The 15,705-nt window shown below is 41.5% G+C and overlaps 1 protein-coding gene across 8 annotated transcripts in view; it reads left to right on the forward strand.

The window, feature by feature from the left end:
- Positions 1-15,705, forward strand: part of CEP170 (centrosomal protein 170) — a 112,729-nt gene that overhangs the window by 32,476 nt on the left and 64,548 nt on the right. For all 8 annotated transcript variants that reach the window (XM_077344620.1, XM_077344655.1, XM_077344676.1 and 5 more), the window contains exons 3-6: positions 8,016-8,105; positions 11,655-11,733; positions 13,289-13,347; positions 14,460-14,622. In XM_077344620.1, the coding sequence (XP_077200735.1) occupies positions 8,016-8,105; positions 11,655-11,733; positions 13,289-13,347; positions 14,460-14,622 (391 nt within the window). The remainder of the gene's footprint in view (positions 1-8,015; positions 8,106-11,654; positions 11,734-13,288; positions 13,348-14,459; positions 14,623-15,705) is intronic.

Genomic DNA, 15,705 nt, shown 5'->3' on the forward strand with positions numbered 1-15,705 from the left:
GTAGTGGTTAAGAGTGGCGGCTTCTAATATGGCAAACTGGGTTTGATTCCCCATTCCCCCACATGCGGCCAGCTGGGTGACCTTGGGCTCACCACAGCACTAATAGAGCTGTTCTGACCGAGCAGGAATATCAGGGCTCCCTCAGCCTCAATTGCCTCAGAGGGTATCTGTTGTGGGGAGAGGAAAGGAAAGGCAACTGTAAGCCACTTTGAGACTCCTTCAGGACGGAGTTTTTGAAACAGCTCTGTGAGATAGATTAGACTGGCTCAAGATCACCCAGGTGTGAACCCCGGCCTATCAGACCCAGCACAACACTCAAAGTACTATATCACACTAGTGGTATGAGTGAACTTGATGAGCATGTTGCTAGGGTTGTCAGGAGTAAAGTGTCCACAATGGCTCACTTATAGGCGTTGGTAGAGTAAGGTAATTTCCAGTTACGAAAATCTTTTCAGCCAAGATCTTGCAGTTTTAGAAATATGATATGAGGAAATGGCTCTTGTACTACCTGACCGGCACTCTAGCCAAAATAGAGTTGTCTCTGTAAATGCAATAACATGTATCTGAAATAAATTAATAACTGGCAAGGATGAGATTTCATCAACAGAATGTATTAGGTAACAAGCTGGCCTCACTTGCATTGTCTGGGTTGCTATAGTAGCCGCACTGCCAAAAAAATATTCTGTGCATAATTCATACCTGAACAACAGGTTAGATCTTATGCCATGCCAGCAGAAAGACCAGACAGAGGCAGCTGTTTCCCACATTTCCCTTCATACAACAGCCACTTACAAGTACTAAAAGGGCAGTGCTAAGGGATGAGGGTGGCAGGTCTGCTTGAACTGAAAGCCATTCAAAATGAGCAGCTGCAGTGGAGGAAGAGAGTATCAAACACTTTGCTGTTAGCAGGAAAGAATCATGAAAGGCAGTCAGTGGGATTAAAGTATCCATCATGAGAAGTGTTTTTCATTATATTGATCCTAATTTCTTCCAAAATCTCTTATCATTTCTACAAACCATACTACTTTGTTAGTATGGTTCAAGTTGAACTGATAATTTAAAGATGAGCAGTATTTTTACAATAGTGTGTCCATCTAAGCAACTTGGGGGACCCCTACCAAATTTGTTGAAAAATCTAAAAACTTATTGACAATGGAAGGGGGGTAATTCCCCAACAATCTTACTGTCAGTGCCTACCTACATAGAATCCCACCAATGCTCTCTATCAGTCACTGAAGTGGTGGGTCTGTGGATGGTGGAGTTGCATAAAAGCCATAATAGTTTGAGGAAGAGTATCAAACTAAGATCTGGGAGATCCAGATTTGAATTTCCACTCTGCTGTAAATGGGTGATTCGGGCCAATCATTCACTTTTGACATAACCTGTCTCACAGAGTTGCTTTGAATGTGGAGGAGGAAAGGACAAGCTGCTTCTGGTCCTCATTGGGAAGACATAAAGCCAAAGACTTGGTGCAGAGAATATTGGTACATGGAAAGAAGCAAAGGAAGCAGGGAAATAGGAGACAATATGGGGGCTACCAGGAGAAGAAAACAAAAAAAAATATGGGGAGGGTGTAATACAAAAGCAGCAGTACATACATACATACATACATACATACATACATACATACATACATACATACATACATACATACATACATACATACATACATAAAATTCTGGTGGGTTCCCTGTTTGTAGTAACTAAATTCAGAAAACTAAAGAAGGGTTGGGAAATAAAGTAAAATGTAGTTAAGTAGATATTGTTTTGTAGGAAATAATGGGTTTGTTCTAATAGTTTGATCCAGACATTTCAATGAAGCAAATTTGTGGAAGTAATTTTAAGCACCTCCCTTCTCAAATAGCTGTGTGAGTATTACAAGAGAAAACAAAAGTTTCAGGGATTGTATTCAGGTTCAGTAACTGCATTTGCTACTGAGACATCAACCTGCCAACGAAAGTGTGCCTAGTCAAGGCTATGGTCTTCCCAGTTGCAATGTATAGCTGTGAAAGTTGGACCATAAAGAAGGCTGAGCATCACCTCTTACCAGCTAGTCGCCACTGGTGGACGGACCTATGTTTCATTAATTTGCCCAGTCCCCTTTTAACGTCATCTGTGGTTGTGGCCAAGCCTGCATTCTCTGGCAGTGAATTCCACTTTGTCATCACTCATTGACTAAAGAAGAATTTCCTGAATACGTTGCCTATTAACATCACTGGATGCCCCTGAGTAATTTCCAGGTTCCCTTCTGGACCCCTTTCTGATCTCCAATCCTGTGGTATGCACACTGATTTTGGCAATGAGTTCCATATACTGGTTAGTAGATCTGTAATTTCACATTAGAGTTCCTTAAGAACTCTCAAGTATGATGCCACCTGAGCCCACAGATTTATTGTTATGAATTTGCCCCATAGTCCTAGAACTATATCTCTCTTCACCTCAATTTAACTCAGTTCTTCAAAATCCTTTTCTGAAAATAATGGCTTTGCACAGGTATAAGCCATATGCTTTGCAGTGAAAATAGTTGCAAAGAATCAATCCACTTTTCTCTGCCATCTCTACATCTTCCTTTAGCAATCCTTTTATTGCCTGGTTATCTAATGCAGGGGTAGTCAAACTGCGGCCCTCCAGATGTCCATGGACTACAATTCCCAGGAGCCCCCTGCCAGCATTCGCTGGCAGGGGCTCCTGGGAATTGTAGTCCATGGACATCTGGAGGGCCGCAGTTTGACTACCCCTGATCTAATGGCTACCTCCGATTTCCTGCTCCTAATACTGTTAAAGGAAAGCCTACAGTTTGTCTTGATATTTTTAGCAATCTGCTCTTTTTGCTTGCCTAATTGTTAATTTGCACTTCTTTTGCAAGACCCTGTATCCCCTTCTGTCCAGCTCAGTGGCATTAACCTCCTTTAAAAAAAAAAAAAAAAAGAACCTATTTTGCATTTATGTATTCTATGTAGGCCTCATTTAGTGTGGATTTAAATATCTTCCAACTGCCCCCCTCCCCAGGGATCTTACTGTCTTGAGTTTCTCTTCCAGCTTTTTTCAAACCAGTCCTCATATTTTTGCAAAGTTCCTTTTCTGTAATAGTAAGACATATTTCAGAATGTCTGAAAGGAATTAGTAAGAACATTGAGGAACTTACACGAGTGGTTTATAGCTTGACTGAAGAGATGCAGTTATTCTGTCATGTAAAGTAGTGGTCCTCAACCTTTTTCAGGCTGGGGACCAGGGAGGGAGAGGGAGGCCCGCCCCACCCCCCCCATGGTGTGGCACTCTCTGCGCCGGGAACACACTGCAGAGGTGCGGGCGCTGGCATGCCGGCGCCTGCAAACGCCCGCACCTCCCCCCCCACATAGTGCGGCACTCAATGTGCCGGGAGGCAGCCAATCGCTCCCAGCACAGCGAGGGCGCGCCGGGGGGGGGTAGGGAGGCATTCCTACTTGCGTACCCACAGCCGCGCCTCCCTCCTCCCCCGCCGCAGCTTGTTACCGAGGCCTCCACGGCCCGGTACCGTGCCGTGTTCCGGTGGTTGAAGAGCACCAATGTAAAGGAACCTTCGTTCAGTCACTCCTATCATAGAATCATAGAATCATAGAATCATAGAGTTGGAAGGGGCCATACAGGCCATCTAGTCCAACCCCCTGCTCAACGCAGGATTAGCCCTAAGCATCCTAAAGCATCCAAGAAAAGTGTGTATCCAACCTTTGCTTGAAGACTTCCAGTGAGGGGGCGCTCCCCACCTCCTTAGGCAGCCTATTCCACTGCTGAACTACTCTGACTGTGAAAAACTTTTTCCTGATATCTAGCCTATATCGTTGTACTTGAAGTTTAAACCCATTACTGCGTGTCCTCTCCTCTGCAGCCAGCAGAAACAGCATCCTGCCCTCCTCCAAGTGACAACCTTTCAAATACTTAAAGAGGGCTATCATGTCCCCTCTCAACCTCCTTTTCTCCAGGCTGAACATTCCCAAGTCCCTCAACCTATCTTCATATCTATGTCTGAGCCCTGACAGACAAAAATGGACTACACTTTGACTCTTCAAATGACTTCAACGAGAATAATAATGGCATTCAACACCAACTGATCCTTCAACCTAAAAAAAATATGCTTGACAATTTGAAGATAAAGAGGTTGGCTTTCTTTGTAGAATTAAAAATATAAAGTATTAAACTATTTTAGGTCATTACTTGGGATGAGAAGTGTTGAGATAGATCTAAAGGAACTTGAAATAATAAGCCACCCAAATCAGGCACTGTGGCATCTTACCTCTGTGGGCATCACAAGGAACATAGCAGTTGCTATAACTGCAAATTGCTTAGGGTGTGCTCTGAGCATCTTGCTGTATACTAATTCATAGTATTAGTATAAACAACATATAATTAAATTGTCCAGTGCTAACATCAAAGAACTAGGATCACTTGGTATTTTGCTAAGTATAACCTATATAATGTGCTGTTCCTTGTTCAGATAAACAATGAATTGTTGATATTTTTAAAATATTTTAAGTATCGTTACTTTTCTTATAGCTTTATTCAATAATAAGACTGCATGAAAATTATACTTTTTAATTCAGGGCTTTTCTTTAGTAAGAGTCCGCGAATTTGCTGCCAGCATGATTGTTCAGGATAGTCCAGTCACTCACTGCTCTAGAAGAATGGCACCAAAACAATAGTCAATCAGAAATCACCTGTGAGGCATTTGTGAGCTACTTTGCAGATAAAGTCTCAACACTCCACCTTGACCTCGCGCCAACCTTGGATACAGAAAACCAGCTAGAGGCCCCTTGACTGTCTCTGGATGGTACGTTGAATGACTTCAGATAGCTCACACTTACTGAAGTGGACAGGATGTTAGCTTCAGTAAGGCTGACCACATGCCCAGTAGACCCCTGCCCCTTGTGGCTACTTAAAATGACTGACGAGAGGAAAGGGATCCCCCTCTGGGAGATAATCAGCCTCACAACAGAATTCCTGGAGTAACTGAAAGGTACACCAGCTGCTGAAGAAATCATCTCTGGGTCCACAGGAATCCACCAACTAGTGACCCGTCTCACATCCGGTGTTTCTGTGGAAAGTGTTGGAAAGGTGGACTGAATGTCAGCATTCCTGGGTAAAGCTTTAGTCCTAGATCCATCCCAGTCAGGCTTCTGGTCTGGCCATGGGATGGAAACAGTGCTGATTGCGCTGACAGACAACCTCCATCACCAGCTGGAGCAGGGTGGGTAAGCACTGCTCTTGTTACTAGACCTCACAACAGCATTTGACACAGTAGACCATGAGCTCCTAGCTTGTCATCTTGCCGATGCCAGGATATGGGGGACAGCCCTCTAATGGCTGATCTCCTTCCTCTGGAGTTGTGGACAGAGGGGAGCAATTGGATAGAGATAATCGAGCCACTGCCGACTCATATGTGGAGTTCCACAGCGAACAGTTCTCTCTACAGTTTTATTCAACATCTTTATTTATGCACCCTCCTGCACAGCTGGTGCAGAAGTTCAGGCTTGGGTGCCATCAATATGCAGATGATACCCAACTCTTCCTTCTGATGGATGGCTGCCTGGGTTCACCCCCAGAATCTTAAGCCGTGTGTCTGGAAGCAGTGATAGGATGCCTCAAGCAGAGTTGTCTGAAGCTGAACCCTCTAAACATGGAGGTCCTATGGCTGAGCAAGCGGGGTTAACGCGAGGGAAGTAAAATTGCCCAACCTGGACAAGGTGCAACTGTCAGTGGTTCACTCTGCCAAAAGCCTGGATGTGATCATGGGCATCTCCTTCTCTATGGGGGGCACAGGTCACAAGAGTAGTGTGGCTGGCATTCTACCAGTTGTGCCAAGCCAAACTGCTAGCACCCTACTTTGCCCCACAACACCTAGCCCCAGTGATCCATGTGACTGTCACTGCTAGACTGGATGTCTACAAGTCCCTCTGCGAGGTCTACCCATATCCCTGATTTGGAAGCTACAGCTTGTCCAAAATGTGGTGGCCACTGTTCTTACAGGAACACAGTGGATGGCCCACATCCAGCCTGTACTCCCAGCAGCTGGACTGGTTACCACTGGAATCCTGGATCAAGCTTAAGGTCATTCACTGTTTGGGACCTTTAAGGCCATTCACAGTTTGGGACCAGTGTACCTGAGGGACCATTTCTATGCCTATGCCCCTCAAAGAGCACTACACTCAACCAACTCCAACTGACTGGTGATCCCTGTTTGACTTCGACCAAGGCCAGATCCTTCTCTGTCCTGGCCCCCATCTGGCAGAACAAGCTCCCAAAAGAAGTCCAGGTACTGTCAGAGCTAGCAGGGCCTGCAAAATGGAGCTCTTCCGCCAGGTAGTTGGCTGAGGTAAATTGAATCATCTACTGGGCCTCCAGAATCCTTCTTCCTTTACAGATATGTCCATTATGTACTTCAAAGGGCTATCCTGCATTGATGAATCTATGGGGTTACAGTCGATATGTTAACTTTCCCATTATTAGTGATGTTATTGTTATTACTGGATGTTATTGTTACTACTATTATTAATGCTGCTATTATTATCTGATGCAGTTATTGATCTTATATTGTACTTGTTTTATGGCTTACATGTTTTCTGTAAACTGCCCTGAGACACTGTGGGAATTGTTTAGAATTCAGCTATATTGGAGCTGAAAAATATTGGTACTCACACGTTCTAAATACTGGTAGGGTAATGTTCAATCTGAGGATCCCCTATGGCAGGGGTAGTCAACCTGTGGTCCTCCAGATGTCCATGGACTACAATTCCCATGAGCCCCTGACAACATTGCTGGCAGGGGCTCATGGGAATTGTAGTCCATGAACACCTGGAGGACCACAGGTTGACTACCCCTGCCCTATGGTACTATCAGATCTGGCACCTCACTCCAACGGTAGAAGGCTTAGCCTCTGGCTGGACAAGAAGGGTAGGATAACATCACAGTGCTGGTCCTAGTTATTCATCTTGCTCTTTTCGGTACTTATAAAATATGTAACTTTGTAATAGTAGTTACAAATGTCTTTTAAATATGTATGTATTAGGAATGGTTTGAATTTCTGCATGTCTGTAGAAGTTGGGGCTAACAATTCAGCTTTTTTAATATATTTGTATAGTGTAAAAACTTCTGAGAACTCTGTCATTTGCACGCAGAACCCATGAAATGCCCCATTATCTTCCTACATTTGTTTGTCATAAGTATCTACAGATTTGTCTGTTTACACACAGAAATGAAAATTATATTTCTTGTCAATGTGAATTTGTGGGTATGGATAATTTCCGTCTCAGTATGTCCTATAGAGAGGATTCTTCCTCTAGCTATAGGCAAACACCTAGCGCTGATAGATTTTCTTTTGGAATTATGGACATCTAAAAGAAACCATCCACAGTTTTTAATTATATAGCTGCTGTTTTTTTTCATTTAATCAGTGAACTGAAAAACTTCATTTTCTTTGGATCATATTGTAAATTATCAACTGAAAAGAGAGCTTTTGAATTATTAACACTTTTAAATTTATAATATCTTTAGTATATTTGCATGTTTGAAATAATAGAGGAAGGGAGTTGACATTTATCGTCTTTACTGCATTTTCTGTCTATAAGAGAACTATTGGATAGTCTCTTCTCTTTCTGTCAAATCAGTTATTGTCCATTACTTCATTCCAGTGACTGTCAAGATAGCTAAACATAATTCTGACCTTACCATAAAGAACAGCTAGATGTCCAAAGTAATATTTCCCTCAGATTTGTCTGTAACATTATTTTCTTTATTGGGCTTCCTGGAATTTATATAACCTCTACAGATTATTTTAGCAGCTGGAATTCCAAGAATATCTGCCCCAGTAATTTTATTGTGTCAAGTGTTACAGGCAAATGGGTAGTCTCTCTCTATTGCCTGAAATGTGCATTTCGTTGCTTACCTGGTTATAATTTTCTGTTAACATTTTAAAAACGTTTTAAAATGGTTAATACTCATCATTTGACTTTTTAAACATACAACTGTTACTGTAACTATTTCAGTCACGTAGCGTGGACAAGCAGCATGCTGTAGTCAACTACGATCCCTCAACTGATGAGCACTTAGTGAAGGATTTAGGCAGTCTAAATGGGGTAAGTTAAATATATTTCAATTTCATTTTCCAGAATTCAGGTTCCTTTTATAAAACCCAGAGGTGATACAATAAGTATTAGTCATTGTATGCCTTTGTGGTTAGTGACATGTTCTTCTACCTAGTTGTATGGATGCTAGCCCCCAGATGGGACCTGGGGATCCTCTAGAATTATAGCTCATCTCTGGATTGAGATCAGTTCCCCTGGAGAAAAAGGCTGCTTTGGAGGTGGCTCTCAACAGTGGCTCTCAACCTTGCTAATGCCCCAACCCTTTAATACAGTTCCTCATTTTGTGGTAACCCCCAGCCATAACATTATGCAAGTGTTCTTTCACAGAAATTCAACCAAAACTGACCAATGGCATGAAGCTACATTGTTCACGATTGTATATAATTTGTTTTTTTCTGGGGTTTCTCAGTTCAGTTCTGCCTCTTGTCCCACCATGCCGATCTCGCTTTTTTCACTGTTCTAGACAGACGAATGCTCTATCTACCCATGGCTGTTGTGTGGCACCTCCAGGAGAAGCAGCAGCAATGGCGGTGCTGCCCTCCCCTGGCCAAGCTACTCACCCTCCCGCGAGCCCTGTGAAAGTCAACCGACCCCCAAAGGGGTCCCAACCCTCAGGATGAAAACCACTGCTCTATAGCATTATGCTCCACTGAGGTTCATTCCAAACCCCACTCATTCTTTGCTCCATCCCCAAACTCTCCAGGTATATCTGAACCCAGAGTTGGCAACCCTACCTGGTTATAAGCATTTTCCATTGCTGCTCCTAGCTTTTGCATTGGAAGTAGAACAGTGGGCCCTGTGTCTTCTGCCTTTTTAGAATGCCTATATGTTTGTTTTGTTTGACAGGGTCTTTTTTTGAGGGCTTGAATATAATCATTTACAGCTGTATTTTGTAGGCAAACTTAAATCTTTTAATAAATCTGCTGATTGTAGAAGAAACATGTAGTAGCATTGAGTTAAGTACAGTAATGGCAATTGTTAAAATGGATAACCTTACAGAAAGAGTTGGAGGAGTGGATCTTTATCTGCCTTCCCTTATCATCCTGTTTGTTTCCAATAGCCTTCTGAAAATAAGGGGACCCTCATGAACAAAACAAATCACCTTTTTAAAAAAGGTAAAGGTAAAGGTATCCCCTGTGCAAGCACCGAGTCATGTCTGACCCTTGGGGTGACGCCCTCTAGCGTTTTCTTGGCAGACTCAATACGGGGTGGTTTACCATTCCCTTCCCCAGTCATTACCGTTTACCCCCCAGCAAACTGGGTACTCATTTTACCGACCTTGGAAGGATGGAAGGCTGAACCAGGCCATTGGTCCATCAAGGTCAGTGTTATCAGTCAGCCTGGCAGCAGCTCTCCAGCGACTCTATCAGAGAACCTTCACATCACCTACTGGCTGCTCCTTTTAGCTAGAAATTGAACCAGAGACCTTCTGCATGCCAAGCAGATACACTACCATTGAGCCACAGCCTTTCCCCTTTATTTATTTACTCCATAGCCCACTTTTCTTGTTGCGTTCCACACTATAGTACACAGAGTACATTCACACAGCATATAATATCTAATGAACAATGCCGTTATATTAAGATTACAGAATTGGAAGACTGCCTAGGTGAGATATATAATGGGTTTACAGAAGTAGAAGACAGTGTAGCAGATACCTAGAATCATTATGGCAGTGGACTACAATTCTCCTTTCCTTTCTGGACTGTTCCATTCTTCTACAGTTCTAAACCATTTGTAAAAATGACCTTCTGAACATTTCTTTAATAAATAATAATTTAAGATTGACCAGGTTTAGAAAAGACACTGGTGTTCATTTACAGCATACCGTACCTGCTGAAATACAACAGTCTGAAGTTTTTCTTTTTTACTGCTAAACAATGAGAAGTTGGACTTTATTTATTTATATACCCTGTTTTTCTCCTGATTAGCACAGCTTTACTATTGAGTTATACAAGTTCATGAACAGGTATTGTAATATATAATACCACATGCATGTGAGCCAGCATCAGATTTCAATTACATTGTAAAGTTGTATGTTCAGATAAATAATTGTTAAAACTTCAGGATCTTATAAACCTTTGTTCTTGGTGCAGATTAATCAAGTCCTTGCCTGAACAACTGCTATATGAGTTAAAAGAAATCATTTTCTATAAGTATCCATTTTCTTCAGGCAGTAGTGACTGTAATGCCTCAAAATGACTGGTTGTTTAGATAAGTCAATAAGAGGTTTAACAATTTAAACATACCAAAATATAACTGATATTAGGATCGGCAATTGTGATTGACTGTGAGGGAAGACTACAATACAAATTAGGAAAGAATACATATTAGGAAAAAAATTTTCCCTATTATTGGAGCAGCTCCATATTTTACAAGCTGATCACTTACTTCTTTAATTGGCATGTTATACATGGTGCTTATGAGGTGTTGGCCATATTCTCTTATTTAATAGCTTCAAAGCCCGTTCCTAAGAACGGGCCTTGAAAGGGCCCCTTCCCATGGCTCCCGGCCAGGCAGCTTAAGGAGGCTTTGGACCGCAGCTCGCAGCCGGATCAAGTGGGGCGGGCCCATTAGCAGCTCGTTAGCAGGCCTGGGACAGAGCTCTTTAGCAGGCAGTCAGCAAGCCAGAAGGCCCCCGTTAGCAGGCACTTCTTAGCAGGCCAAGAGGCCCTTGTTAGCAAGCCCTCCACCACGACCCTTTGCCCAGGGCCCTCTCCCCTTACCTGCTGCTGGCTCCATGCACTGAGGCGAGACTGAGAGCAAAGAGGCTAGAGTCCAGGGATGGAGGGCGGGAGCTGCAGGGGCAGGGCAAATCGGTGCAGCCAGGCTGCACCCTGATTAGGCCTATTCTAACTTGCAAAAATGAATGAACGGGGAGGGGTGGGTCCCAGTGAAGATACAAATATAGAATAGTACAGACGCACTGGGAAACCAATATGGCAATAAAAATATCCAAATTCAGTTTCAGTTATTCTTTAATTCTTATTTCATACAAGTCCTGATGTGTTTCGCCTACAGCTTTTTCAAGGGACGTTTTTTATATTTAAGGGCTAACTTCAACTTATTAAGAAATCTCTTGACAGAGTATAAGGTTATACAATAGCTAGCTATTGGTTTCCCAGTGTGTCTGTGCTATTCCCTATTCCAACTTGGACAGCCGGACACATCCCACCCCCCAGGCTGTTTCACAAATATATCGAGGAACCATGGATAAGGATTTAGAAAAATTGATATGCTGCTTTTCCAGAGACCTACTCAAGTCTCTTTACAACTACCACAATAAAATAAAAACATTAAAACAAGCCACTAAAATATTGCCATTAAAACAAAATAAGGTATAAAGTGGCATCAAATACACACTGAGCTTTCCAAAATTATATAAAATCATTCTCATCCTAGAAGCAGACCAGTAAAACAACTAAGATGTCAGCAGTAAATCCAGATCGATTCATGTACATTCCTTAAGTTTTTGCTTGTGTAAATAAACGTTTCTGTATCCCTAGAAAATCTTAACACTGTTGTGTTTTCCACCCCCAGACATTTGTGAATGATGTAAGGATTCCTGAACAAACATACATAACCTTAAAACTTGATGACAAACTGAGATTTGGATATGATATCCTTCTTATTTTAACTTTTTTGCTGCTGTCTTATTTTGTTGTTAAAATATATAGTATTTGCTGGCGTATAAGACTAGTTTCCCCCCCTGAAAAACATGCCTCCAAGTGGGGGGGTCGTCCTATACGCTGAGTGCACTTCAGTTGGGATAGACATAGCTGCCCATAGTGGCCCATAGTACTGTAATGTAATGTAACAAACTCTATATTTTAAGTGGAAATGTTGGGGGGGTCGTCTTATACGTCCAGTTGTCTTATATGTCAGCAAATACGGTAGTTGCATTTAACATTGTTCTTAAACTTACATACTGAGTATCTCTTTAGAAATTGTTTAGTATAAATCTAATTTTAAATAACAAATAAAATTATCTTGCCAGTGTTATATAATGTAACTGTTGACAGATGAAAGCTACACATATATTGCTATGTTTCTTGTGCATTTCTTGTGAAAACAGAGATGAACAATTTGTTTATTGATTCATTATATTTCTATGCTGCCTTTCACTGTATAAAAGGTAAAGCTATCCCCTGTGCAAGCACTGAATCACCCCTTGGGGTGACGCCCTCTAGCGTTTTCATGGCAGACTCAATACGGGGTGGTTTGCCAGTGCCTTCCCCACTCTGTAGTATAGAGGGCCACATTTGAAGCCCAAAAAATTTCAAAGAGTCTACACAATTTACTGCTTTAGTGGCATGTGCATGTAATATTTACTTTATTTGTACTCCATTCTTCTCCCCAGTGCCTTACAATGTCCTCCCCTTCTCCATATGTTATCACAACAGTCCCTTGAAGTAGTTTAGACTGAGACTGCATGGCTTGAGATCTCCCACCAAGCCTCCATGGCAGAAATGGAATTCAAACCTGGGTTTCTTGAATGAAAATTTATTTTATTTTATTTATTTATTATTAGACTTTTATACAGCGCATCCTGGCGAACCAACTCAAGCTTTTGCTGTTGAGTAATTCAGGCACTTGAAATATTTCACATGGAATTGGAGATTGTCAGTTGCTAGAATAATTGATCAAAGCTACTTTTTAAAACATAGAGCACCTTTGTATGTTACAATGAGGCAAAGTTTAGTTACAAATGTGTCATTTTAGAAGAGACACATTTGGAATTTGCACAATTTATTCCCAGCAAGTTCCTTTATATACATTATTACACCAGAAGCACCTTCCCTCCATTCTGTTGCATATTATATGTCTAAGATGCCAGAGTTCTATTGTCTTTTACTTATCATAAGAAAGACCATATTAATTTCTTGATTCAGATTGAAAAGTGATATGCTAGGCAAACAGAACCGTCACTGACGTTAACAGTTGATTGTTTTTTTGGGGGGGGGGAAATCTTCTAGTGTATTTTAAATAAAAAATGTAAGATAGCTTTGCATGTTCCTTATTTAGCTGCTATAGCTGTGGACACTGAATTGTTGTATCTTGTAAAAAATTGAAACTGCTGTAATATTTATTCCAAAATAGCTGTTACCAAAAAGACTTAAAGACATTTGCAGTAGAGGTAGAAAATTATTACTATTTTCCTTATCATATTGCACATACTAATCTTTTTACTGTAGTCAGAGGAGAGATGAGAGTCCCTGAAGAAGCACTTAAGGTAAATACATTTGTATTTTTAGGACTGTGATACTGTCTGTAGCACTGTTTCATGCTCTTTGTCCCAGATGTTGCCAAGCGGTAGTTCCATGGCATGATCAGAGCTGATGAAAGCACAGCTGCTGCTGTCCCGGAGGCCATGCTGCTTGCTATGAGCTGGTATGTCTGACCAAATCCTGTCTGCTGGAGAAAGAGCAAGGGAATCTGGCACCAATCTGTCGTTTAGATCCAAAAGAACCAGCTGAGTTCTTGGAAGTGGGAAGCCAAGCCAAACTACTTTTCCTATTGGGACAGTTGCCATGGTAATGGCCTTGGTGCATCTTATTATGCTTCCTGGAAGGGCGTGGAATATTGGGGGCTACCCAGGGCCCAGGAGAGCTCTCAAGCTCTGTGTCACAGGTTTTCAGAGAGAGGGGAAAGGATCGGCCTGCATGGAATCAAAGGACTAGGGTAGAATTTGGAATCATTATCTCTTCCCAGGCTGAATCTCAAGGAAGCCCTCCATCCATTGGGCCAGGGCCCATCTGTAAGCACATCTTCATTAGAACATTGATCACATACATCTCCTGTAGCACTGTTTCATGCAGCATTCTGTTTCTAAGGACACTGCACAGTATTAAGCAGATATTCCTATATTGGATTGTGATGGTAAAGGCTGGTTGCCATTAGCCAGTAGCCACCATACATAGGGAATATGAGGGAATGCTTCTACAATGTTGATGGTCAAAAAGATTTCATACATAAGCTCTTTTGTAATCAATAAATCTAGATACAGGAGCTGCAGAGCACAACTCCTTTATTTGCATGCACTGTTCCTCAGATACAAATGTGCATGCACACGAAAGCTCATACCTTGAATAAAACTTTGTTGGTCTTAAAAATGCCACTGGACTCTAAATTTGTTCTGCTGCTCCAGACCAACACAGCTACCCACTTGAATCTAGCTTTTCTTAGGATGAATCATTTTTCTTTGGGGCAAATAGGACATGATGATGTTCTTTTCCATAGACGTGAATTACTCAAATACACATTTCTCTTGAAAGTTTGTTTTATTAAAGTTTCCTAACTTCAGTTTATTTATTGGTTTCCCTTTGTTTGGTGGGATTTCTTTAGCATGAGAAATTTATAAGTCAACTTCAGTTATCCCAAAAGTCTTCGGAAGCAGAAGGTTCAAAGCCAGCCAGTGCCAAAGTTGCAGAGCTGAAAGTACAAGATACCATGGCTGAAGCGCACCACAAAGCTGTAGAGACACTGAAATCGGAAGATAAATCTACAGGTGAGAGAAATGAAGAACTTCACATTTTTATCAATGAAGAATGACATTAACAGAATTGTGTAATGCCTAAACAAAACAAATCTGTAAACAATAACTTGGTTATACTGTTAAAATGAATTTAAATATATGTATTTAGGAATCTAATAATAATGATAATTGTCTGCAGTTTTGTAAGCACTTGTTTTTCTCTGCCTCTGTAAAACATACCTTAGAAATAGATTAAACAGATTGTCTTATTCGTGATGTTTTCCTATCTGCATTTAGTTAATACTAAAAACGCCTTTCCTGTAATCCTTTCATTTTATTTATTTATAGTCTTCCATTCTCAAAGGGACTCAAGGCAGATTACACATAGTGAGTCAGTGCAGTTGACAAATATGGACATTCAGTAACCAATGCATTAGGATTTTAGAAGTCAGAGAGAAGCCAGAAATAATAGAAACACAACATAGGTATTGTGACACATTAAACGGTATAAAAATTACATAATGGGAACCTACTTATAGTAAACTGTACAGAGGACTACGCTACAGTCCCTAATCATTTATTCAAATCAATTTGTGAACCATTTTGTACACTGTAGCCCTATTACTTGTACAGAACAAGCCTCTTGAATAATTAAGTTTTGCATAGTTGGCAGAAAGCCAGGATAATGGCAGCTTTCCTCACATCTGCAGGCAGACCATTCCATAATGTGGGCACTGCACGGGAAAAGATATATATAAGGGCAGTCATTGATTTTGCCCATTTGCAGGCTGACATCCATAGAAGCACTTGCTAATATGAGCTAAGCTGTCATGGCAGCACATAGGAAAAGAGGTGGTCCTGCAAATCAGAGAAACCAAGGCTGTGAAAGGCTTTGTATGTGATAACCAGTATCTTAAACTGAGCTTGGTATCAAGAGCAGCCAATTAAAGAAGAAGAGAAGGTTTTTGTTTCGCACTTTCTAAAGGAGACTCAGAATTGCTTATAATCACATCCCCCTCCACTCCTCACAACAGGCATCTTATGAGGGAGGTGGCGTTAAGAGAGTTCTAAGAGAACTATGGCAGGCCCAAAGTTAACCCAGCAGACTGCCAGCCA

Source organism: Paroedura picta, chromosome 1 (assembly GCF_049243985.1).
Source record: "Paroedura picta isolate Pp20150507F chromosome 1, Ppicta_v3.0, whole genome shotgun sequence".
NCBI classification, from domain to species: domain Eukaryota; kingdom Metazoa; phylum Chordata; class Lepidosauria; order Squamata; family Gekkonidae; genus Paroedura; species Paroedura picta.